This window comes from Grus americana, chromosome 1 (assembly GCF_028858705.1).
Source record: "Grus americana isolate bGruAme1 chromosome 1, bGruAme1.mat, whole genome shotgun sequence".
NCBI classification, from domain to species: domain Eukaryota; kingdom Metazoa; phylum Chordata; class Aves; order Gruiformes; family Gruidae; genus Grus; species Grus americana.
In genome coordinates, this window is record NC_072852.1 from 203,553,335 (window position 1) to 203,579,812 (window position 26,478).

Sequence of the window (26,478 nt, forward strand, 5' to 3'; positions counted from 1 at the left end):
AAACAATCTTCATTTGTTCTGCTGTTCACACAACCGTTGTTTCTAACCTAACACATTTTGGCTTTGGGCTATAGCCTGTATCCTACCGCAAGTTATGATGGATGCTCATGATGCTCCCTTCTGGTTTTATCATCTGTGAACTGTTTGTCTGACAATAACGTATTTGTTGATTCTTGGATACATATCAAGATCTATCACTTGTCCCCATTTTTCTTTTTATTTCCTTTTTTTTTTAATGACATCATATGACCTGTTGATTTGGGTTTAGTGTGATTAGGTTATTGATTAGGTAGTTAACTGCTGCCTATTATCTCAAAACTGCTCTGAAATGTCTTCAGTGAGGTTTTGAGAGGAGTTTTACTTCTTTTCCTTAATCCATTTTATCCTGTCTTCAACCATGGACTTCCTGAACAAAAATAGTCCTGTATTCCCCTCAGACCTGTCTGGATATTACAGTAGTGTGTGTTAGGACCTTTAAGAACAACTAAGAGACGTGAACAGTAAGTCTCATTTTCTCTTCATCCGTTATCCAGTTTCTTTTCCACAGTAGTTTCATCAGTTATTGCATATAAGACACAGGTAAACAACTTAATACTGGTCTAAATTTTGTTTGCTACTAGATTGTTCTCTACAGAAATCTTTTCTTTTGGGGAAATTATTTATCTTAGTACTCCTTAAAGGTGGTAGATTGTCACAAAAATCAGTTGCAAGCACAATTGTTACCTTATATTTCTGGACATTTAGAATTATCGAAAGGCTTTGCTGAAGCAACCCATGTGGGAGAGGGTGCGTTCGGGTTTGGATCTTGAGATCTTGCGTCCCTAGTCAGTTCGGAGTCTCTTTCTCTGATATAATTGCAATATCCAGACATGGAAATGGTCATAAAAAATGTTGCAGAAGAGCATGAGTGTTATCAGAAAAATGCTCTAAATTGCATCCGGTCGCACAATGCAAATACACATAAGGCAATTTTCACATTTTGGTCATGGAGTTAAGACGACTGGCGTAGCATTGCCCATGGTTTCTCCCTAGCAGGAATGAATGAGTATTGCATAAAACATTGCATCCTGAAGACATAGCAAGTCCTTGCTCTTAGATTGTGCGTAATGCTTACACAACATGAGTAATTTTTGATAATATGAGTTCTGTCTGCTGCTTCTCTTTTCTGTTGTTTCTTTGCCCATGTTTTATCTATTTTTTAAAAAAGAAAACTTTGGAAGCTTTTTAAAGAAAATCAATTTCGGAGATTAACATAGGTTTTTAGCAACCACTTCCTAGTGGTAAACCCTCCATAAAAATGGAAAAAGTGGTGAAATACAAGTGACTGATGATTAATACTGGAGTTTTTTGTTTCTTTATGGGTTTGATGAAAGGTCTATTGAAAACACAACTTTATAAATAATAATTGAATCTTTATATTCAAGTTAAGATGTCACTTTATAAGAAAAGCTTTAGCGTTTTTTCTCCCTCCCTTTCTCCAACTACTCTTGCACTGATTTTGCCATAAATACAGCCCCGTTTTTCAGCCTTTTTGCTTCAAAGGAATCAAAGTCAAAAGTCGATTGCATCCGTACTGTTGCCACTGCTGGAATGTATTTTTTTTTCCAACATTTGAAGCGTGTGCTGCTATGTCTGAATGGACACAGATTATTGAACAATAGTAAGATAATGCAGAGAAATCTGCAATCTCTCAGCATATTGAAAATACTAGCTTTCTTCTGCCTTTAAAGATTAATAGTTTTGCTGCAATATGTTCAACTCCTTTGATGTTTAAATATTAGATGCTATAGCTCTTTCAGACAACATTAAACAGAAGTGATATTTCAGTTCAACTCTTGACGGTTGGCAAAATTTTCTCGCTAATAAGTATGCCGGCTGAAGGGACCTTGGGCACCTTTGCCTGATTCTCGCATGAAAACATTAGGTCCAGAGAATATGAGGTGTATATTGCTTGCATTTCAAATGTACTTCACAGTCAAGGTTTTGGGTTTTATATTAGATATTAAATTTTTTGGCATAGTTTTTTGATTTTATCAAAACCCCAAGGGAGTTTTTGCATGGACTTCAGTAGCATTTGAACTCGGCACATAGGAGTCTGAAAAATAGTTACTTTGCCAAGGAGTTGTTTTCCTTGATCTGTTTGGCCAAACATTGATTTTGCTCCCCCATGTGCTCTGAATGCAATTTGGAATTAATATCTGCTTTTATTAGACAGCAACTTTTAAGGCAGGGAGCAGTGTCATGTCTTTCCTGAGCATCTTTGCAGAACAGCAACAACACAGCTGCTAGAAAAGCTTTGCAATCTGTGTGTGTCAATTACTGCTAAAAAGTGCTTGGAATAAAGTAGGTATGATCCTACTTATGGGTTCCCTTAACAAATGGGGTGCAGCCCCGATATCTCATTTGCACGCAGGAAGGAAGCCCGTTGTTTAAGTCAGGAGTGTCTTGGCCCTTCTCCGTTTTCCTCGAGGTGTTCACTTCCAGGAGACCAGCTCTGGTCTCAGTAATCTGGGCAGTGGATTTCATCTGCCCTTCCCGCACCCCCAAGTCCCTCATAAGAAGGAGTGAGTCCTCGAAAAACTCACTTCTAAACCTCCCCAACAGGACTCAGCCACAAAGAAGAGAGGACCGATGAAAATACTTTGTTCCCAAAGGTGTTTTGATTTTTTAAGCCAATTCAGCTAGTCTAATTAAAAAAAATTACCTTTTCTTGCAAACTTTCTTTTCTACCCTCAGACTACGTAGCGTTTTTCTACAGGCAAATGCTAGACATGTAATTAGTAATGAATGTGCAGCGACTGTTGCTTATTATATATTTTTCTGTCACTTACTATTGTTGCAGTGATCTGTTTTTCATGCTCCTTCTCCACTTCTTTTCCTATCCTGCCTCTTACCACGGCAGCTTTTTGCAGAAGGGTTTTGCACAACCATATGGTGCCTAGCTCAGGAACCGCCTTGAATCCCGAGGACTACAAGTCGCTGCCATCATACATTTTAAGAGCAACAGCCATGATATAAAGAGACATCTCATCGCTGAAGGTGTCCGGAGGCAATTACGGCATGCTCCTTTGCCAACCCTGGGGGAAGACTTCCAAGAAGCTGTGGGAACGTATGTCGTAGATCTTACACTGCACAGCAGAAACAGGCACCAGGGTTTTTTCTGAGCATTGTGTATCTATGGTTAAGTACAAAAACCCTGTGAAGTTAGGTGCAAAAACCTTGTGTAGACCTTTATATGTTCGAAGAGGGGAGCAAATTGAGAAATGTGTTGCCTATCATCGTGACCAATGATATACAAACAGTCTGGTGGTTTTCTTTGTGTGTTTGTGGAAGGAGGGGAAGGAAGGGAAGGATGGCTCACACAGCAGATGATGTGATTGATCAACATGTTAACCAGTGTAGCAAAATCCCATCTGTTTATACAATTTACTTCTTCCCAACCATGGAAAAGGGATGGGGAGAAAAGCAGCACAGAAACTAAATCCAGCACGAATGAAAAATGGAAGCCCGATCCTGTTACTGATGAAACTACTGCAGCCTCAAGGAGTATAAGATCACGTCCTAAGAGAATGGCTACACTAACATCCACAAATACCATCCTCCCCTAATTCTGCTTGGCAAGAACAGTGGGGGCTTTTCTCTCCAAATTTCTGGGTTTTGTTCAGAATGTGCTTAAGCCTCTGGGTGTCTTCTGTAATAATCAATTCCCTTTTTAATGACAAGCAAGATCTAGAATAAAGGATATTATAACAAGGGAGCCTTTCATAATAACTAATTGCATCTTGATTGTGGTTTGGGTTTTTTTCAGTTTCTGTCTGCTTGGTTTCTTTTATTCATGCTGGCAATGCCAGTGAGGGGGATAATAAAGCATTTTGAGATCGAGGCCTATTCTGATAATTGTATTACTTCCTGCGAAAATATAAAGACACTTAAAAAATATTTGTGCTGTGAGCAGATTCTGTGCAATAACAGCGCCCTGTCTGCCTCACTTTTTTCTGTAGTTTCTACGAAAGTAGCTGGAGTAGCTTTAATTCTGAATGAAGCAATGTTTATAGTTTCTTTAATCACTATTTGCTTTCAGTAAGAGAGCTTTTTGAAGTCATGGGAGTAAAACATATTCTTCTATCAATCAGTCTAAACATTAAGAAAACTATGTAGAAAACTATTATAATTTAATCATAGATGTGCTCATTTAGGGGAAAAAAAAAGAAAAAAAACCCAAGAAAAAACCCCAGAGGCATGCACGCAGAAATGTCTTAGCTGTGTATGCAGATTCTCAAAAAAATGGCTCTGAATATATAGTTCTGCATGCACCGGAATTCAAACTGTCAACATTTTGACTGCTATCACAGTATGCAGTGCTCCATGGCATGCCTGAGGAAAGCTGTTGTAATCTGGCAGAAAATGCCTATTAACTCTTACAAACACGGGATCAGGTGTGGTTTGTGCCCGGTCAGTCTGTGCTTGGTACCTCCTGGCTGTGGGCTGTGGCAGAAGGTGGAGGGTGAAGCCCTGCGGAAGGTGAGGTGCTCCCAGGGTACCAGGCACCCAAGAAGAGAGGCAGAAGTTTTGTGGAGTGCGCCGGTGGAGTTCAGAAGTACAGTTCTGCCAGAATTGTAGTACAAATGCAGTGCCCAAGTGGTATTTTTGGATCTAGCCACAATTTGGGGTACAAAGAATATGAGTAATGACAAATGCATTGATTCTCCTGATAAAGCAATCTAGCATCCAGTCCCTCTGAGTTGTAAATTTTGTCTGTATCCCAAGATAATTTAGATTCCTTTGGTGATATCTGTTCAATACGGAGTCTCCTAGCACTACAGTCTTGTTTCCCATTATATTTGTCAACACCTGCCATAACAGAGCCTTGGTCTTAGTCTGCTGGAAGTTACTGTATATTAACAGTATTGCTGCTGCTACGATGATACTAATAATTTATAGCTCTAACATGTGTCTTGTCTTTTCCAGAAGCCAAGAAAACTCCCTTCTCCTATCTGCCACTGTTGAATTTGGAGAGTAATACTACCTTTAATGTCCTTCCACTAACCTTAGATATTTATTGTAACGTCAAATGCTTTGACAGTCTTTGCCTCTTGCTCCTTTAGTTTCCAAGAGAATACAGAGTCTGCAGGCTTCCTTGTAATCAGCTGTGCATTAGGTTCTGGTAGAAAGTCGTTCTTTGCAAACTTTTTTCCTCTCTAATAGTTGGTCCGGTTTGTAAGTTCTTCTGGTTTTGGGGGGAGAAAAAAAATGAATCCCTACATCCATGCTATACACTCTCAGCTAATAAAATAAGTCCCCAGTTTTTTAATTTCTCTTTTCATTATTTATCTTGTTTCAAGCCTGCAGTTGGCTTGACTTTTTGTCCTTTAATATTCCTTTTAACAAAGTGCTGTTGCCAGTGTGCTTTTTTGGAACCAGCTCATCCAAACTTTTTTTTTTTTTCCCCCCAGAGCTGACCCTTCTGCCCTTGGATTTCTTGACTAATTGTTATAGTACACAAAGACTGATAATTCTGCATTTTGACATAAACAGCAACCTGTATTTGGACAACGTGAAGAACTCAGCACATATCTAATTGATTCATAGGCTTTTAATGACTAGTTGGCATTCCTTTCAGGACTTGCTTCTTAAAAGCAGTATTTTATGGCCATATGGCAATATTTCAGATGATTCAAGGAGAGGAAAACAAGAACAACAAAAACCCCAAAATCAAATACCATGCCCAGAAATCTGCTTTTGACAGGATTTTAGGTGAATTTTGAATTAAGGGCCTGAAACTATCTATGTGTTTATGTCAGTAACACAATGTTAAAGGGATTACGTTACTTTTAAAAAAATGGTATAGAATCTTAGTAATTTTGTAAGTGGTCAAGTATGCATCTTAATGTGAAACTCTTACTTCAACATCTGTGTTCTAACTCTGTGTGCAGTATTGGGAATTTTGTTCAAAAGGTGTGATCAGGAAAAGAAAAAACATAACAGGAGTTATGTTGCCTGGGTGAAGGCATTGATCATTGCATTCTGGTAGAGGGCTGAGTGTTTTCCTTTGCTCTCCGGTAATGGCAGGGAGCTCGGAGGTCTTGCTCCTGCCAGGTGAAGGGCAGGTGGCTTCACCGTGCGCTTGCTGCTCAGCCCCAGCTCCAGGACGAGCTCCGTTTTAGTCAACAATTCTGATTTCCACCGGTTGATGAGCTGATGTTCTCTCTGAGTTCTACAAAAGTCCCCAGTGCAGGTGGGTGAGACATTCCAGGGTGCCTTACAGACCCTTTGTTTTCTCTTTTGGAAATTACAACCCCACTAAAAATGCGAAAAGTAGTGGATGGAATTCATAAATTTGGCTGAAATCAGCCATTACTTTTATGTCCAGAAGATAATTCAGAAATTACAAAAAAAAATTGGTCATATTATCTTTTAATATTTAATTAGAAATGCATTTTCAGGATTAAGTTAGCCAAAACCAAAATATTTTGTTTTGGATCAAACAAATCATCCCATGCTGATATAAATAGGATTCTTCCCCTCTCCAGTTCAACCTATGAATGAGAAACATGGATTATTCCTTCAACTCTAATTACTAGGTCAGAGAGGCACACTTTGAATTTCCCCTGATATCTCTATGAACCCATTTAGTTCAATTTCTCATGGGTTCACTGTATCACTGTGCTGGGCATTTACTGCTCCTCCTCTTGGTCAGATTCTGCATCCTGCTCTTACAGTTTTCTCTTCTCCCTTTCATCCACTGCTCTGGTCAGATCCTGAGCTGGTGTAAATAGCTGTGATCGCTGTAAGGATGCTGCTGATTTACACAAGCAAATGATCCTGTTCCAGGTTGTCTTACTGCTTTATGAAAATGGATTTGGCGAGTAAGCTTTGTCTGTAAATGTCTGGTCTGAGTTTATTAGCATCCTAATATGCCTCAGACAAGTGTTTTTTAAGGGTGTTTTCATTTTATTTCTTAGGAGAATTTTATGTTTATTCTTTCTTTATTACTTAAATGCTGCATTGAAGAAACAAATTGTCCATTGAGATGGGTTTAGTGGAGCATTTGTTTCTTTCTTGACAGAATGGTTCTCTGCATCCATTAAAAAGTAGGAACAAAAAAGAAAGGCATTTTATTTAAAGCTTTATGTATGAAATAACCAAGTTAATGTGTATATGGGTAGACTTGAATTGGCAGATGGGGGATTACCAGTCCCTTAATTAAAGTGAATGAATCAGGAAGACTTACGGCCTTTACCTTGCAGAAGAGAAAAATCAGGCAAACCCTCGGCAGGCTGCGACCTGTGGGTCTGCTGGGATTTCAGGTTTTCCTGTTGCTTTTTGGGAATGCCACTGCCTTCTGCCAGTGCGTGCCAGCACTGACCCTGCCGCACCCGGGCAGGGAGGGAGGACCGCCTTCTCCTTGCTGCACAAATCTTGGTAGTGTTGGCTCATGTCAGTGTGGATTTGAAAAGTACCTACAGACCTGTAACTCAGAGGGGGAGCGTGGATGCAGGCAGCCCATGCCATAGCACGCTCCGTCGCGTCTGTAGCCCGTGATGCTCTTGGGCAGCGCAGTGAGGGCGACGGCTCCGAAACGCTGCCCCACGTCTTGTGCGCTGAAAGGGCAAGGGCAGGATTGGCAAATCTGGTGTGTGGGAAGGAAGTGGGGTGAAACATCTCGGTGCGATTCCCTCAGTGCTCCTCAGCTTCCCTGAGCTGGTGTCCGTTCCCCTCCCCTACCACCATAGCCAAGTCCAGCATCTCACCGGTCCTTGCGGTTGCCCAGCTTCAGCTGCGAGCAGAGGACAAACGGCTCAGCACAGAGCAGATCAGTGTTCATAACAGCTCATGAAGTTTATGGTGTAGGGAGTTTGTTTTAGTAACAAATCAGAAGTGAAGTTCTGAGGAAAAGGGAGCTGTTGTGAGATGGGGAGCACCCTGAGAATGAAAAAACAAAACAAAACAAAATCAAAACACTTTAAAAATCAAGTAAATCAATGCAGAGGCCAGCAGCTCATAGGACAGTAGTGCAGAGCTGTCTAAATAAAACACTACTTACGCTACTCACAACTGATTTTAGTAACACATGGTGCAGATGTTAGTTACCAAATATGTCAGTTATTTAATTATAGTTTATACTAGAAGATATTCAAGGTCATAGTTGTGTCATTTTCTTAATTACAGTCTAAGCTATAAAAAAACCAAGAACATTTCACCCTAGGGAACTCAAAAATGTCTGTTGCCATTCCATCTTATTGAGTAGTCTTGAGTGTCTGCTGTAAAGTAGGACTTCTGAAGTCTCTAAATCACAAAAAGTTTAAAATTTTATCCTTTGATGGACTGTTCTTCCATGCTTTCCATGGAAAAGACTGAGATAAACTCAGCAGGAATGACTGAAGCAGGTTGGAAGTGCAAACAAATAACAAAAAAAAAGTCTCTGGAATTCTTTCCAACAAATAGAAACCATAAAAATACAATTTTGACACCAAATTTGTCTTAAAAACTGTTTTCATATCTGTTCTGCCAAACTGAGTTTTTTTACTTTTCTTTCTTGTGTCAAACACATGAACTTTAACATTTTTCCTCTTTTGGGCAAGGGTTCAACCTGGCAAGAGTGAAGTAGCTTGTAACTGTTATTTTCTGAGCTTTAAATGCAATAAAGGAACATTTATTATTCCTCATTTTTTTCCTGGAAACTGACCAAAGTATAATTTTAGGCAGTACTATAGTAAATTTATTTTTCTTTTCTTGGTGCCATATCTGGCACCAAGATACCTGGCTCAAGGTTGCTGAAGCTAATAAAAACCCTCTGGCATCGTATGTTCTGTTCTTGTTATAAGTGGAGATGGACTGATGCTAAATTTTTTGTCTTACTGGACTGTAATCCTAGCTGCCATGAACATATGCAAAGCTAACTGAGTAACAGTCACTTGTTTGGGTAGTCCAAAGAGTGCCAGCGTAGCCTTCTGCATTTCAAGCATTAGTGTGGAAAAAAGTTTTCCTAGGAAATGGTGCTGTATCTCCCTGTCTCCATTCAATAGCTCTGATACAAAGTGTTCACAAAATGAAATGATGTGAGAGTACTGTGTTTATTGGACTTTCTCACCCTTTTTATCTCAGTCACATAAGCTTCTTATCAGGCTCCTCTCTGGCCAAACAGCTGCTCAGAGCTGTGTTAAATAGTCAACACTCAGCCATGTCTTTCTAGTGGACAGGACCTCAGTGCGTGATGTTCATCTAGATGTGCAACATCAATACCAGCACAGAGCTGGGGTGAGACAGTGGTGAAGTAGTCCCCTTTGACCTCCCCAACCAGCACAGATGAAAAGTGGACCTTTCTACCATAGGGCTACCTACAGGCTGCAAGCCTTGTTGGCCTGGCCGTGGTCTCCACATGCTGAGTCCCACATGTTCCCAGGGACCTACTCCGGTCATGCCTGTTCCAAGCAAGCCTCAAAGTCCTGTCTGTTGCCCTGCCACATGCATACCACCATTGTGTGCTTCTCTGCTTTTTTGATATCCGATCTAGGTCAAGAGGAGTAAGGCATGGCCTGAGATTTCTCCCTTAAATCCTCTGCCCTGACATCTACGGGCATTTCTCTACAGCATTAGGCTTTCAGAAAGGTAGGGGCAAACTGAGATTGGTTGGCTCACCATGTTTCTCTGGAAGCTTTAAGGTGAGGCGTTGATGATGGTGTCTGCTGGTTAATGTTAGGTCGTATCATGTGTCTTCTGAAGCTGGAGGAGTGAAATGTGCTGCTTTGTGTTCCTGCTGGTGAGATCTGAGCAGAAGCTGGCTGAATTTATCATTGTAACTGCTCAATTCTTCTTCTGTCAAACGTCTCACTGAATCCACAGTCAAAGGACAACTTTGAAGTTTGGCCTTGCCTCCAGTGTGATTACACGGGGGACTCCAGTTTTCCGTTCAAAAGTGAGAGTTCATCGAAGAGCCATGAAAGTGAAGGATTATTTAATTACTTCTTGATTTGCCAACAGTGTACTCAGCCCTGTTCAGAACATAAAGATACGTAATGTCTGCTCCCCATGGAGTCTTTGCAGAGTCCTGAATATCGCTTCTTCCACACACGTTTCAATGTGTTTTCATCTGCTCATGCAGATCTGTTGTGGCTCTAACTTAACAAACCTAAGAGTAGGGAAATGTATTACAAAAGGTTTGGGAACATGTGCTGCAGGAAGTCCCAGTCCTACTCTGATCACATTTTTCACCTGAAAGTGTCTGAGGTGGAAATTATTTAATGGGTGAAATGGACAGAAAACCTTTCTCTCAGGAAGAACACCTCTATGCAGACCTTCATTTTATTGCGACTTAATCTGCTAGAAAAGGAGAAAATAACCTACTGATTTTTTTAAAAAAATATTATTCTTCTTTGTAGTTTTCCCATTTAGGGAGCTTCTGGGTAAAGAACAAAACCTGGTTTTCTAATGGCATTGTCCAATGAGGGCTTTGGAATAGAAATCTGGAAAGATATATTTAATTCTTTGTCCCATTATTGTTTTGCTGAACCATATAAATAATATTTCTCTAGTTCTTCCATCCTTTATCCTGAAAACTGTAAACTTTTCAGAGGAGAGGTTATCTCTCAGTTTGCTCCCATAGTGCACAACACAACATTGATCAGAATTTCCAACCACCACGAAATTGATGATGAACACGTTAGGTTCATGTAGAGAGGGAGCGAAACCAATGAGACATTCACTGTTAAACAGAGAACTGTAATGCAATAGTCTTCTGGCCTCGGAATTACCTTTACCTGTGTGTGTCTTTACACTGTATTTTTTACATTTTTTTTTAATTTACATTACACTTTACATTGCCCCTCCAGTATTGGGTGCTACAATGAGGAAACAGTAAGAGAACAAAGTTTTTCACTAGATGGCTCGACTCGTGCAGTATCACTAAATGACTAAAAATGTCACGATTCCCATTTCTTGACATCCTTACCCTGACTGCAGAGCTGTGACCAGCCGGTCAGGTGCAGGAAGCCCGGTACCGCTGGGGCTGAGCGCAGGTGGGATGGCTGCAGCAGGGACTGCGTGGGGCAGCAGTACAAGTTGAGCCTGAACGATGGCTTAGCTCCACCACTCCTTAGGCTCTTCTTTTTTTTGTCAAACACCCCCACACAGCCTAGAAGAAATGTTTCCAATCACTTCCTCTTGGTAACCAGCCCAACAGCTGTTTTTCCAGAAAGTACTTGGAAAGCTGGCATGTGAAAATCGAGACTTTGGAGCCAACTCCATTTCCAATTTTGGTTTCGGCTTATGGTGATCAGGATGTGGCTGTGCTGGTGTGAGAGATTTGTGCTGCGTGTGGTACAGCAGCAGCTCCTGAGCTTGTGGGCTCTGCCGATGTACGGCAGCATCTTCTTCCCAGCCGCTGGTCCCTATATATCGGTGGCGAATGAGCTCTCCTGCTCTTTCACCACATGTAGTTTCGTTCTTTGGTGCAGGACTAAGGAAATCTCTAGATTTTTTGGTGCAAGATCATAACAATAAAAGGCCACAGCCAAGAATTTTATGAATGTGCCTGGAAGCTTTGTTAAATTGCAGTATCTATCCACATGACAGCTCTGCAGCATTCTGATGCCAAACCTCCAGAGAAAATCCTAAGCACTTACAGGAAAGATCCTCTGTACTTAAAGTACTCAGTACTTTCAGTACGTACGACTTAAATTGCTTTCCAGGCTGGGGAAATGTTGTTTCTCAACACAGGACGTTTAGCTAAATGATGGAAAACTGTCCTGTTGCCCTACTTGTTTTCTGCCTCCATGCTGGGAAAAGACCTCAATGTCCACTGCCTTCTTTGTCCCAGTGCTGTGGTTTCCAGCAGAAGAAAATTGAGGCATGGGAACAAAAAGGGAGCCATGGTGCACTCTGGTCTAAACTGTCAGAGACCCAGGACAGTGGGCCTTGGAGTAGGAAGTAGAAAAGCTGCTGGATCTTTACTTTCTGGCTGAGTCTTGGGCTCTGGTCCCTGGTCCAAGAACTGCTTCTGCATTTTCCCTCTAACCGTTTCTTGGAAAATGGACGACCCATCTTTGAAGCGGCACCCAGAACCCATCTGTCCCTTCAGAGGAGACAGAAGTGGTCTGAATTCTCTCAAGCAAGTAGAAGAATCACACCACAGGCTCCTATTTCCTTGGAAGAGATTTGGCTGTTAGGCTACTACAGAAGAAGGAAGGGACTACCGACAATCATATTTTAATACAGTGAGATCCACCTACAGTTTGTTTGTTTTTTTAAGATCTAGGTAACTTTAAAGTACTTAGGTCTTTAACACACCTGCATTAAAGGGACTGAAATATCCCCACAAGCTTTTATCTTTGTACCATCAATTGATATACGGACCCTAAGAGACTAAAAGCATGGCAAACTCAGTCCAAGGAAACAACGTCTGCTAGAATACTATTGCCAGACTTTCCATTGTAAGAAGTGACCTTTCACTCCTTTCCAGAGATTTCATTTCTTCAGTACTGACAGAGGGTAAGGAAACTCACGTTATGAGAGAAAATTGCCTTGATTTGTCTTTTGAAACAGCTTCTCCTTTTACTGCCTAATGTTCTAACACACAGCCTTCCACTCAGTAATTGCCTGTCTATGTGCTACAATATGTTTAACATGAGAAGCCTTTCCCCCTTTGACTGGATTTTCTCTTTACTTTTATCAACATTTTTCTTTCTTTAAGGAAATTCCACATCTTGTTGAGTCTTAGGAGTGCTTGACTGAAACAGTTTCTAAAAAAATATCTTAAAACAAATTTTCTTTAAAGACTTGAGCCATGCCAGACTTCTGAGGCAAAAAATTCCTTGCTTGGTCATAAAAATTTGAAAAATAATGAAGGGAAAATGAAAAAAGGAGCATATTTTCATTGCACCAGGAGGATTTGAGGAAAGCTTCCCACAAAAGTCTGCTTACTTGAAGCCACTGCCTAAAGAGGAAAATTTGGAGGGCCTAAGTCCACAATGACCTAGTTCTTTGCAAAACAATGTGAGCCAAAGTCCAATGTTGTTATTCATGTTTAATAGCAATTGTATCTATAATTGGCATCATCTTGTCCGAAGCACTACACAAGTTTGTTATGTACCAGCCTTCTCATGGAGATATTGGCGGTCACTGCAAACTTCTGCTTCAGTTATCAGGTTTCCCTTAAGCTCTTTGCAGCACCAGGAGAGCCATTTCCTTTATTTTTTCTCACTTTTTCTCAAGGTTTTATGTATTTTTATTCTCATGATTATGGGGTTATTTGCATTAGTCTTACTCCACATCGTTAGAGCTACACATTCTTGATATACACATTTTCCTTTTTCATACTTAATTACGGAATCCCAAGAGAAAAATACTTTCAGTTTTCCGTTCGTTTAAGAGTCCATCAGAGAGATGCATTGCAACACTACCACCCATGAAAGAACTAGCTGTTAACAAAGTTTTTTATATGTTGGCCTAACATATGTTACATTTCTGTAGACACTTTTGCTTTAATATAAGACATTCAGCATGTTCTTTCGTGCAAAGCAAAATCTCTATCAAGAAGTCAAATAAAGGCAAGTAATACAAGCCACTGCAAAAAACAAACATCACAGAGTTTGAGATCCCGATAAAAATAAATAGGGAATTGTTTTCTCAGTATTCATCTGTGGAAGTCTGAGCACGGCACCCAAAGGGACAAAGGAGAGCCACAGCCTTCATCCCACCAAAATGCAGCCCAGCCTGTTCTTCATTTCATGGCTATTTCTTTAGTACCACATTCAAAATGTAGTTATGATGGTGACCATTCCACCGTACAAATAATATTATTAAATGCAAATAAAATAATGCTTATTATAGTGAGAAGCAGAGTAACAGGCTGTCTCTATGAATTATATGCCTGGACTTCCTTACCAATTGCCCACTTAATATTCTCATGAGTGGTCTTTGCTGAGGTCCTGTTCAACCGTAGATTGACTATGCAATGCCGAGACTCGTGGGGTTGCTCTGCACGGAAGCACAGGCAGACTACTAACCATTATGTTATGAAATGGATGATGGCTCTGAATTCAATTTTAGACAGCTGGGTTTTTTTTCATTCTCTGCCATCTTCTGCACTGGCTAATTTTGCTTCTTTCAACTACAGCTCAATTTTTCGTTGCTTTAATATATATCCTATGTAGATATAAAACATATTCTGTTAGCAAAGATCTCCACATGGCTCAGGGACTCGGAGCTGAGTGAGTACACGTGAGGTCTGAATTTGACTGAACATGCACACAGCATCTTTTGATGTTGCCCCAGTGGCAGAACAGGTCATGCTTTGGATTTGAACTCTGATGATGCCTGGAGTATCTTTCATGCTCCTGATAAAAAGAAGGGGCCTGTTGATAAGGGAAGGAGCAGGTACCTAGAGCTGCTTCTTTGAAGTTCAGTGGCAAGCCAACCAAACTGAGAGTCTTTCATCAACTCCAGTGGGGTTTGGGTCCACTTCTTAATTGCTTGGTTGCTGGGTGACATGTAACACATGGGGTGGTGTTAAAATGTTGCTCTCTGATTTGGGTCTTGATCCAGCAAACTCCTTAAGTGTGAGCTTAACTCTAAGGTAGTTTGTAGTCTCCTTGAAATAAACAGGACTACTGAAGTTTTATAAAGCTGAAAGCAACCTGAACTAATGGTTTGAACCGGATCCACTAGCCCAATATAGCCTTACATCTGCATCTTTATACCAGAATGACTGTTTTCTCAGCTTAGTGCTGCCATAAGAGACAAATGACAATTTTTAGCCTGGGCTAAATATCCTATTCCTGTTTCATTTCTGGTGTTCCCAGCCCTTTCGCTCCTTTGGTTTGCCTTCTTGGAGAACTGCCGGTGAATCGTGGTGGGACCAGAGCTGAGCTAGGTGTGTTAGGCTTCTGTCCTTAAAAGGACAGAGGTGTCTAAGGCAGGTACTACCATATAGTATTGATTTCTTCATTAGAGACCAGAAATGTAATTTTTTGTTCACTGGCTAGGATTCATTTTATTGTTTTTATTCACTAAAAAGAAATAGCTTTTAACAAGGTAAATTACCTTAGAGTTTTATATCTTCCCAACAAGCTGTGACCAGCTATGGAATACACTATGTTGACCATGAACTCTGTCATCTTTTCCTCTGATTTACACAGAACCTTATGGATAACAAATAAAGTTTCTCCTTATTGCAGGAGGATGGGGGAATAAAAAAAAGCCAATGAATATCTGAACAGGCTGCCATAAATACAGCTTACTTGGCATGCCTGTCCCCAAGATGAACTGATTTGTGGCCTGGATTCAAAAATGTTTTACTGTTCTTTGCTTCTCACTCTGTGGATTCAGCTATTTAGATCAGGCTAATTTTCAACTGAAGGAACTGAAGAGTTATTATTCTCCCTGAAGGTTATCTCATTTGTTTAAAAACTGGTGGCAAACCATTGACCGCTGTATTTTTTTCAGAGAGCAGCCATCGGGGAGGAGGGTTGTATCTGGAAAACTCCCACATGCAAACTCCCAAGTTTCTTTCCTGAAATAACAAATAGTTTCACAAATGGTAAAATTAACTTCACGTGGTTTCCAGCAACTCTGTCCTCAGCTGTAGCAGAGGATGAGCTCATCAGTTTATGCTGCATGGGATTTAAGAGGGGATATTTCTTATCATAAAACATGTCAGAATATGGTATCTTCTTGGCCTCTACCACTGCATCACAGTTGTTGAGGTTGACCAACCACTTCTACAAGGGGAAGAAAAGCAGATGTAAACTTATACACAGGACAACACCTCAGGAAGTGAGGCTAAAACCTTAGAAAAGTGGAACTAAATATTCCATATTATTGATTAGGTCCTTAAAATAGGTCATTCTCTGAATTCTTACACTTTCAGAAGGAATTGACACTTGCGGGCTCTCCTTGCTCAATGGATATCCAAGAACAGATGTCAGATTAGCTATTAGCCACCAGTAATTGCCTTTTGGTTTGTTTTTGATTTGGGCTTTTTTTTAGTTTATTTTAGTGAAGGAATTAATTGTCTGTTGAACGATGATAATAAAAGCAAACTTCTTTCTGTCATAGGTATGTCATGGCTGGGAGTAGCTTTAACAAGAATCTGTTGATTCATTGCTAAAGCTTGCAAGGAAACGCAGGCATCCAGAGCAAACACAGGGTGAAACGTGTTTTTGAATCTCGCTACTCATGCAGCACGGCATTAGGAGAACAATCCCTAGCTGGGAAGGAGAAACGTTGGATGTGCTGGGCACCCATGCTGAGGAAGGTCTTGAGACAAGCACAGTTTTCTGAACATTGAGCTGAACTTCCCAGTTTGACACCCAGCTGCCCTCCATGCAGGGGGAGGAAGGCAAGTAGTTCTGAAAATGCAGATGCTTTGAGAACTTAAGTGGGAGTTCCTCTAACTTGGACAGCTGGACTATCATGTATACCGTTATGTTTAAAATTAGTGGTTGGGAAAGAATTAAGAGGAAAAGAAAAGAGAGATTAGTTCAGATAAATAAAATACAGAGCAAGCTGCTTCCCAGTCAGTTCAGACTCTGCAGGGAATTGCCTCACTGCAAAGGATGTCTCCCAGCTTTCTTCCCACTCATCTTCCTTACGATATAGTTTCCCTCGCCCAGCGCAAGGATGTCTTTGTAGCTCCTGCCATCTAGAATATCCTCCTCCTGTGTATTGTTTAAATGGCCCTTTTGCCTTATGACTTAACACCTACTTTTATTCATTGTGAAATGATTTTATATGCTTCTTAGTAAACGTGACAGGCAGTGTATTACCTACTGTCGTCTTTTATTTACTCCCATAAAGCATTATGGAATACAGTTAGTATGTGACATTCAGGACACTGTATAGTACTGCATTGTATTGCATACAACATGGTACCGTTCAGTGCCTTGAAAAAAGCACTGCCTTGTCCTTTGCCTGCATCTTTTCTCAAGTGTTTTTTTTCCTGTTTTTCCCCATGGCCAGTGTCCGGTTTCCAAGAGTTCCCCCAGTGTATCTGGTGAGGACAATGCTTGTCTCCTTGGAAAGGTCTTGTCATTTTAGTCTCACTTCTTAGTTGCTACAAGAAGTAGAGGAGTTGCTCACATCTCCTCAAGCTGTTTCCCAGATGCTTGATGATTCATGGGGGACCAACCTCCAGAGACCGAGTTTGGGTCGACTGTGTTCCCGTGTCTATCTAAACCAGTTATCTTTGCAAAATCCCACTGAAAATCCCCTTAGAAAACTCTAGTGCTTTTGATTCCAGTTCTGGCTACACCGCTTCAGGTTGTAATTTAGCGCGTGAGGAGAGAGGTAGGAGGGAATCAAACTGTTTCAGAGCTCCTGAAGAGTCTACTCCAGTGTCAGGTGAAGGCTCTGAGTGGCTTTCCATTTCATTCCATGTGAGTTATGGAAACAGTATTTATGTCTGTTCTCATCAAGCATACTTTCTTCCTTTGTGGAAAAGGCATATCTTCATATTGTAGTATTTTTATATCCACTGTTTTACTATACTGAGCATTGTCTCCCCATGCTTCTCTCCAGCCTTTCCTCTGTAATGACTTTATAATTACTGCATTTACCATGATAGAGATAACAAGTCACTGTGCTATGATTTTTAAGCCTTTTAACATGTGCAGCTTTATTTCTCTGTTTACCTGCTCAACTTGGATACTGCAGGGCTGTGCCAGCCACTGCATTTCAGCACTGATCTTGGTCAGCTGTGATTGACTTGCTGGCAGAGCACCTCAGTCTGTGGGGTTCAGAGGTTAAGTTAAATGAAAAGCCGTGACACAGCCTATCTTCTCGGGGTACAAGAAGATAGGCTGATAACATACTTTCTCAGCTGGCGTGCTAAGTAAAGCGCACAGATTTTTTGTTTGGGGGTATATGTATGAGCAGATTTAAAAGATGCTGTCCCTAGCACTCTGATCTCAGCAGCTGACAACTCCAGAGTAAAGCCTGTGCTAGGACTGGCAGGGGAAAGGGAACCTTTCCCTCAGAAGCCTGAACCGCATTGAACCACACAGTGAAATGCGTGCTCGTAGTGGGAAAATGGCAAGAGTTTGCTGTCCAAGAAAGAAGAGCAAAGTAGTCTCAGATATAGGATGAGTTCTGCCATGTTTTACTGCAGTAACTTTTGTTGTGTCCTAGGAAATGGTTGTTTCATTCAAAAGTGCAGAGTTTGTTTTCATCAAAACTGTTGTATTTTTATCCTTTTTCTTGGACATTTTGGACATAGTCCTGTGAAATACCTTGTCCTTTTGGGTATACTTGGTGTTTTCAGAGTCAAAAGGTCCTCAGCATTTCAGTAAGAAGTCAGTAGTGTTGGCTGGACATTCTGTTTCATTCCAGATTAGGAGAAAAAAAACAGAGGTGGGTGGTTTTTTTGTTTTGTTTGTTTGTTTGGTTGGTTTTTTTAATAACATAAAATAGAAAGCAGACTTGAGCATAGATGTTCCTGATGAAAATTGCAACAAAACCGACAGATGGGTGGTCTTTATTTTCACTGAATTGTCACTTTTCCAATGCAACTTTTTAGTCAAGACAGAACAAAACAAAACAAAACTGGCTAGTTCTGCACTTTTTGAGCTATGGAGTCAGGGCTGTATTTGCTTAGAAAGGTTGGCTCAGGGTGTGAGAACGTTTCATCTTGAATGAAAGCATCTTAGAAAGATGTCACAAATAGATCTTTAGAGATAGTTTTTACAGGAAACCAGACTTTCATCTTCTAAGTTTCATGTTGTTTTGAAGCTAGAATTATTACCCTGTCAGAAGTGTACAATGAACTGTTGACACACAACCCTGCTTTGCTTACAGCTGTGTGCAGGGAGGTATTTACAGCCAGGAACTGGTGAAAAGCAACCTGAAAAATAGATGTACTTACCATGAAGTTTTTACCATTTCTCTGGGTTCCTGTTTTCCATGAGCATTTATGAAACAAATATATTTCTTTTGTATAAAGAGCTTAGAAAGCTTCTGTCAAATATTAGATTTTATTTTAAGAGAGAAGACTTTGGTTACCGTGTGTGGCAGATGGCTGTGGCTGCTTGCTTACTTTGGTTTGTATTTCCAACAATTGTAGAGTGGCTTGGTGGGAGAAATTTTCCCCCTGTTTGCTCTTCCTCAGTAGCCAAATTCAGGAGAAGGCACTAGTTTTATATTTCTGTTGCTTGTAGTGGAACTGGAAGTTGACCTGACATTCAGCAGAGTACTGGGGGTGATGTTCAGTTTAAGATGAGGACACCGGAGTTTAGGTGTTTGCATGAAAGCGAGTGTCCGAATTCCCGTAGTAAGTAGAAATTTGGTCAGTGCAGTTGGTGACTGACTGAGGACCTGCCTGGGTGTAGCTCCCAACAGCTATGTTCTGAAGGGGCTCAGCTTGCCCATGCGCAGGTGGCTCCGTGAGACAGCACAGCTTCCATGGGACTTTTGCTGGGGTCTGCTGGGTGTGCTGCTGGACCTCCCTGTCCTTGTGGAGGCCAGGCAGGAAACTGTACTATGTCTTAAATGGTGTTAGAAGTATCTCTGTGAATGACCGAACTGAGCCCTAGATCCCCCCACACCACATGGGGAGCACAGATAGCTGTCTTACGGGTGGAGGCTCAGATCTGAGTGTCTTAGCTGGGAACTGAACCCTGCTGTGACCTGCATGTTGCCTTTGAGCCTTCTGATCCTCAAAATTTCACCACACTAAGGTTGTCAATGCACAAAAAAATAGTTGTTTGCAGCTCTTTGATGCTGGGAGACAAATTCCAGTATCAGTAACTTCTGAACAATGCAAGTGCACGGGGCAAATGAGAAGACATTTTGACTTTTAGAGAGCTTGGTCTTGCCACAGTTCCTGTTATCCTTGGAGCCAGGGATTTGCAGCAGCTGAGGCTGTACCTCAGTATAAGTAAACTTTAGGAACAATTGAGTATTTGCTCAGGCAGAAGTTGTGGAATTTTAATTCAGTAAAGACGGCTATTTGTCTTGAAGTTACTCAATAAGACGGTTGGTGGGACACTTCGATGCAAGTGTGGAGTAGCTATTTGTGTTAATGATCCATTGACAGAAAATTATTCACATCATATAAATAAAATCAAAATGTGACCTAGCACATGTTTCTGGGATGAAACACTGAAGCACAATAAACAAACTTAGACTCACTTGCTTGCATTTTCCTGCAGCCTGTTATTGCTGGTTTTGTTCAGAGGGCATCTTTCCCCAGAGCACCGAATTTGGGAAGAAGAGCTCTTTGCCTTTTCACTTCACTCTGTGTCACTTCATTGTTCTCAAGCTTGCAGCTTTTATTAAAGTTTAAATTCTGTTTTAAAACCAAAATGGTGAGAAGGAAATTATATAATCGATATCGATGTAAAAGTAATGATATATTTATCATAAAATAAAGAGTCTATATAGTTGAGTACTGTTCTTATTGTTTATAGGGGGTTGAATTAAGAGAAAATACACTGTACTTCCTAATTAATAATAACTGCTCCTAGACCCCACTTTTTATAGACTTTAAATGCAAATAATTTGTGCTGTGTTATAAACTGTTGTGTTTTTTGCCTTCCTGTAACTGGAACAACATACTAATTTCTACAAGTTGTGACTACTAACAGAGAGCAATCACCTCACAGACTTGTACCGAAAAGAAGAGACCATCAGCGTGGCAGGGAACGGCTGCATCCACAGTCCTCGCTTCCCCAGCAGTTACCCCCGGAACCTCCTGCTGACGTGGCGGCTCCACTCCCCGGAGAGCACCAGGATCCAGCTGGCTTTTGATAATCAGTTTGGCCTGGAGGAGCCTGAAAATGATATCTGCAGGTGAGTGGCAAGTGGAAGTTTGCAAAGTTTATGGATGTGGCCAGTGGCATGAGACTGCAAACCAAAACCTGGGTACCTCTGGCTGGGGCTAGGATGGCCCTGCTTGGAGGACAGACCTCCAAGGGTCCCTTCCAACCCAAATTGGCCTTCGAGTTTATAAATAAACTGAGCTGCCCTGGACTTTAAGCGATTTTGGTAGATTTTAGTCCTTCTATAATACTTTAAGCACAAGGCACTTGTATGCTCAAGTCCAGCTACCTAACAAGTCAGGTAATACTTTAGTAGGATTTTGTCCTCTATCACCTCTGTCATGTTTCACCCAGGCAAAACCCATGTTTTTCAGTAGATGGAAGGCTCTGGGAGGTGTGAGTGAGTAGGTATGTGTTTATATCGGGGTGGCAGGGACAGATAAAAATGCATTGAAAAATATAACTATGTTCTTTAGATTATTTATTTTTACTCTTCACTGGTACAGTTTCGTTTAAAACCTTTAAATATAGGTCGACAAACATCAGTGTACTCTGCATACTGATATATCTGATAAAGTATACTCTACTATATCCCGGTTGCTTTGGTTTCCTCTTTTAAGCAAAAGTGACCATAAGCTCAGTTGATCTGGCTGATTAACCCAGGTGGATAAACTGCTTTGCACTAGCAGGGCACAGAGCTGAATCTTGCCAGCATTCACTAAAACAGTATAAATCCATGAAAGTTTTTGTTTATATTTCTTCCATTCAGTTATCTGTTCTGCGGGTGAGAGCAGGCTCAGATTTCCCATGCGCTCCGAAAGGCAGATTGCTGTGATGGTGCTTACATAAAACGCTGGAGTCTCAGCTTCCAGCTCTCTGCCTGATCATGTTGTTACTTACTCCTTATCTATGCAGGGAACTGGGTTGTTAGGATTTCTGCACACCCAGCCTCTGCTTATCTTATCTTTGTCAATTAATTTGCGTTTATAGGGTTTGGCAGCTCTGCAGGGTTTTACAGGGTGGATCCTTTTTTTTTCTTGTTTTACTTTGTTAATTTTTGACGTTACCAATAGAGAGAACCATTTCTGCAGGTTTGCTTTCTGTGTAGTAATAAAAGAATGCAGCCTGAAACTGGCTGTCCTTCCCTGCGCCTTGATGGTCTTGGCATCTGCTGCTCTGCTGTGGTACTGTTGGTCCAAGATCAGCAGCAGAGTCAGTAACGACAGTTACCTCCTAGCACCGCAGCCGCTTTCCCAGATTGAGAGCCTAATGCATACAGAAGCGACCCGTTAATATTTACATAGTGGATAAACTGTGGCTGACCTTAAAGCATTGCAGCTATGAAACGGAGGGGTAATTTACTGTGGAAAAAAAAAAAAAGATGAAGTATTCTCTGTCAAGAGCCATTAAAGGTGGTGGCACGGTGAGGGGAAGTCAAGCTGTTACTGGTATTATGGGTTTGGGGACCGTCTTGGAAGACAATCTGCCTGCTTTTTCCAGAGCAGCTAATTTAGGATGCAGAGAGAAGCAAAGACCTTCCATCATCCATAGTGTCTGTAAAGCTGGAGAAATTTCACATTCTTTTCTGCAATAAAGCTTTCCTTGGCCTTCCAGAAAGACCTTTATTTGCGTAGTATTACTTCCATTGTGAGGAATTTCTCGGGCAGGCAGCTCGTGATGGCTTTAAGCCTGTTAAGTACTGTGTGCATAGTTAGATTTTTTGCTAATGCTCAATATGTTTTTCAAAACTAGGTTCTTTTTCTGCAACTTCAGTCCCTGACAATGCCTGCAGTGCTGCTTTAGAGAGACAGCCGGGTGTGTTTTAATTGAAACGAATGCTGAGAGCTGAGCGTGTGCTCGAATGCTGTGCATATCAGACAAGCAATTCAGGACCTCTGCACCTTACCTTCCTTTTGTACTTGCTTCTGACCTTACGCTTTTTTTCCCAGAAACTTCCTAGTGTTTTCTTTCAATTTTTCATTAATGCTAATTATTGTAATTTGCATACTATTAAGACTGAACTGATTGAAATTAATTCAGGCTGAGGAATGAAAAGGTATACATTAGCAGAGCTGTTTCAGGAGGAGGGGAAATATTCAAGGTTTTACAGAATTTTCTAGAAGTGCTGTTAGCATTTCCAGAGGCACTTGATAAGAGATGATTCTGAAAAGCAATTAACTTACCCAGCCTCTGAGGTTCCTTGGATGCACAGAAACAACCGAGATTGCACCTACTTCCATGACCATTGCAGCAAAACCTCTGCTGTTGAAAGCAGAAATAATCCCTGAAAGCCCATGGATTTGCCCCATTTTTGCTAGCAGTTAGTCTGGCTCCTGGCCTCAAAAAGTGGGGAGGCCACTCAGGACAATTTTCACCAAAGCCTACAAGGTTATCTTATGCTGAACACTCTGCAACCCCTCATGTTACAGTAAGAGTTCCCTGGCCATCATGCTGCCTGGGGGGCAGTGGCGGATGCTCGCGTGGGCGGCACAGAGCTCTGCCAGGTACCACGTTCATCACCATGAGGGAGTGGGAGCAGAGGTCGGTGGAGAGAGCCTGAGACAAGTTTACCTCTGTCTGAAACTAAACTCTGTCGTGTTACAAAAAAATGTATGTTTCAGCAGAGTTTGGGCAGATTTAAGTGATTTGGTTATGGCGAATCTGTTATTTTCTGTTCTGTGCAATTTGGGGTTGGTGAATATAAAAGCAGCAGTGCTGATATTCTCAAGCCGCGTAGTGCTTGCATTTTTTTCACATGGGCTCTCAGCAGAAAAAGATGAGCAGGTCTGTTATTTACAGAGCTATTCATCTCCCACAACTGAGCAGGGAGGCAGGCGCTTGGCCCACAGACCCGGGCGTGGGGAGCAGCACACTGCTAGTAAGAATCGGTTAACAGTCTTAAACTCCCTCTTTGGAGGGAGCACATGCTTTCATAATAAAAACCTTCCCTGGTAAAGACCTCCAAAGTTTTAAGGCTTAGCTGTACTGTGAGGATGGCAGCTCCCCCCATCTCTCGTTGCCTGCACTCAACCCGCTCCTCTTGTCATCGCCTCTCCCTCGCCGACCACAATGTGTGGGGCCCAATTCTGGCTCCACAGATACCGAGGGATTGTTTTTCTCATAGACGTTGTGAGATCAGGACTTTATTCTCTTCCTTCCTTATTCTCAATAAATGACCGAAGCAAGCGAAGACGCAGGCTGCGGCAGTGAGTGCTCTCATCCCTGGGGTTTAGTGCCTGCTGCTCCTGGCAGAGCCTCTTTGGGCTCAGGGCACCACAACTGTGGCACGAGTGCCTGGCCAAGGTGTGACCTTACACAGGGCAAGACGTGCTGTTGGTTTTCCCCTGGTGACAGCACCCACACAAACAGCGGAGGAGGGAGGAGTCCCTGCCGCAGCACACAGAGTGCCAGCCTGCCCTTTTCTGCTTGAAAGTTTGAAATGAGTCTTTCCAAACCATCTAGCAGGAGAACCATGCCACCTACAAAGAAGGTCCTAAAAGGACATGCACTGCCCTGTGCCCCTCCAGCATCTCCCTTTGCTCCTGGCACGGCGGCAGCCCAGCTCCAGCCCTCCGACAGGCGCAGCAGGCAGGAGCCAGTGGCTGCTGCTGCAGGGAGTTGGGGGACCACTGGAAAGTGCGCAAAGCTTGCAGCTGCTCGGTTTGGGCAGCCTGCCTTAAATAATATTTTATCAGGTCTCTAAATTATTTATCCACCACATGAAATGCATTGTGTATGTTTACTGTGTACTAAGCACATGCAAGTGCCTCTCATTGCTATTTTAACGTGGTAGAAAATACTATCTGTCATGTTCCAGGAGCCCAAAAATCAGCCATTTGGGCACTCAGGCAGCAGCTTGCAGCTTAGTGTATTTTGTGCTACATGAGCATGTCCAGCATTTGTGATATTTAGTCTGATGTTTTACAGTGGAGAACGGGGAACAGTTGTCTTTGTGTCTCCAGCTGTGCTCCTGTCTATTTGCAACCATCTTTTGTAAACAGAGTTAGCAAAAACTAATCCTTCAAACTGATTCCCAGGTATGACTTTGTGGAAGTGGAGGATATATCGGAGACTAGCACAGTTATACGAGGACGGTGGTGTGGACACAAGGAAGTACCTCCAAGAATAACATCAAGAACAAATCAGATAAAGATAACCTTCAAATCCGATGACTACTTTGTGGCTAAACCAGGATTCAAGATTTGTTACTCCCTTGTGGTAAGTGACCTAGCTGTGTCATGGGTGAGGGACAGATTGTAGTGTAAAAGAGCATCAGTAGTTGAAGACTGGATGGTGTAGCTAACTGCATTGGATCAAAACACTAATTGACTGAAAGTATTTTCTTTCCAACAACTACATTAATACAGATCATTAATACTACAGTCATTAATACTACATTAATGACAGATCCTGTCATTAAATATAAAATAAAGTCAAGTCCAGGCCAAGATTTACACTAATAACATGTTTCAGAAGCACTAACACTTTCTGCAGTGAGGCTGCACAGCCAGTGCCATGACAGATGCTGCAGAAATAGCAAAGAAATGGCTGCTCTATGAACTCCTTTTTTATGTTCATTTGAGGTCAAATAAAAATACCTTGAGGGGCTATGGCTGTGATTCTGAGTTAGATGCAGAGTAGTTTATTCTACATGCAATAAAATTCTACATGCAAGACAATGTGCTAAGGCTCAGGCTGTATTTTTAACCACGTATAAACATGCCTATTTGTATATGCAGTGGTGTTACCAGTGTATCATGTACCGTTCCAGTGAGATGAAAACCTCCTGTTTTTTTATTTTGGTTTTGTCTTTAGGGAGCAGGAATGCTCATTACTCTAAGTAGATTTTGATACAAATATGTATTCCTTTGTATTGTCCTGATTAATGTTATAATGCTTTTGGTGCAGTGTAGCTCGAAAGAGGCAGATTTTGCAAACACTCAGGAAATGGTAAGCACTCATTTATTATACTATCATAATTATATTTTCATATCCATCACACTTCTTATTCCCTTTTTATTCAGTCCACTGTTATTTAACAAGAGTAAGAAAGCCTGGAATAGCAATAAAGTTAATGCTGTAACAGGAGAAATCCACTGTTTGAGTCATTTCACTTCAACCTCTTGGCTTTGCATGCATGTATGCCTATGTATGCTAAATAGAGTCCATAAACAGCACATTGTCAAGACAACTTTAAAAATGTAAAGATTTTGCTCCCTTGCATTTAAATTGTTAGGCTTCTAGTGGAGTAAAGCATTGCACTATGAGCAAATCCTGAGCTCTAATTTACTCTAATTTGAAGGTAATCTACTACAACTAAAATTTAGGCAGAACAGTCTATGAAAGACCACTGGGCATAAAAATGAGGGAATGAAGCAGCCTCTCTTTACAGTGCTTGTATTTCAGTGCAGCCACAAAAGCTCTGCTGCATTTAGTAAGCTTTATTCCAGACCACGTACAGCTAGTCTGATAGTATTAGGCTTTCCAAAAATCATAGAATCACAGAATCACAGAATGGTCTGGGTTGGAAGGGACCTTAAAGATTATCTAGTTCCAACCCCCCTGCCAGGGGCAGGGACACCCTCCACTAGACCAGGTTGCCCAAAGCCCCATCCAACCTGGCCTTGAACACTTCCAGGGATGGGGCCTCCACAGCTTCTCTGGGCAACCTGTTCCAGTGCCTCACCACCCTTACAGCAAAGAATTTCTCCCTAATACCTAATCTAAA

General features: G+C 41.5%; 1 protein-coding gene across 6 annotated transcripts in view; it reads left to right on the plus strand.

Moving 5' to 3' along the window:
- PDGFD (platelet derived growth factor D) overlaps positions 1-26,478 on the plus strand; it is a 144,283-nt gene that overhangs the window by 60,884 nt on the left and 56,921 nt on the right. For 2 of the 6 annotated variants that reach the window (XM_054848580.1, XM_054848620.1), the window contains exons 2-4: positions 20,577-20,781; positions 24,788-24,968; positions 25,659-25,700. In XM_054848580.1, the coding sequence (XP_054704555.1) occupies positions 20,577-20,781; positions 24,788-24,968; positions 25,659-25,700 (428 nt within the window). The remainder of the gene's footprint in view (positions 1-20,576; positions 20,782-24,787; positions 24,969-25,658; positions 25,701-26,478) is intronic. The other 4 variants (XM_054848629.1, XM_054848599.1, XM_054848590.1 and 1 more) reach the window with 3 other exon arrangements.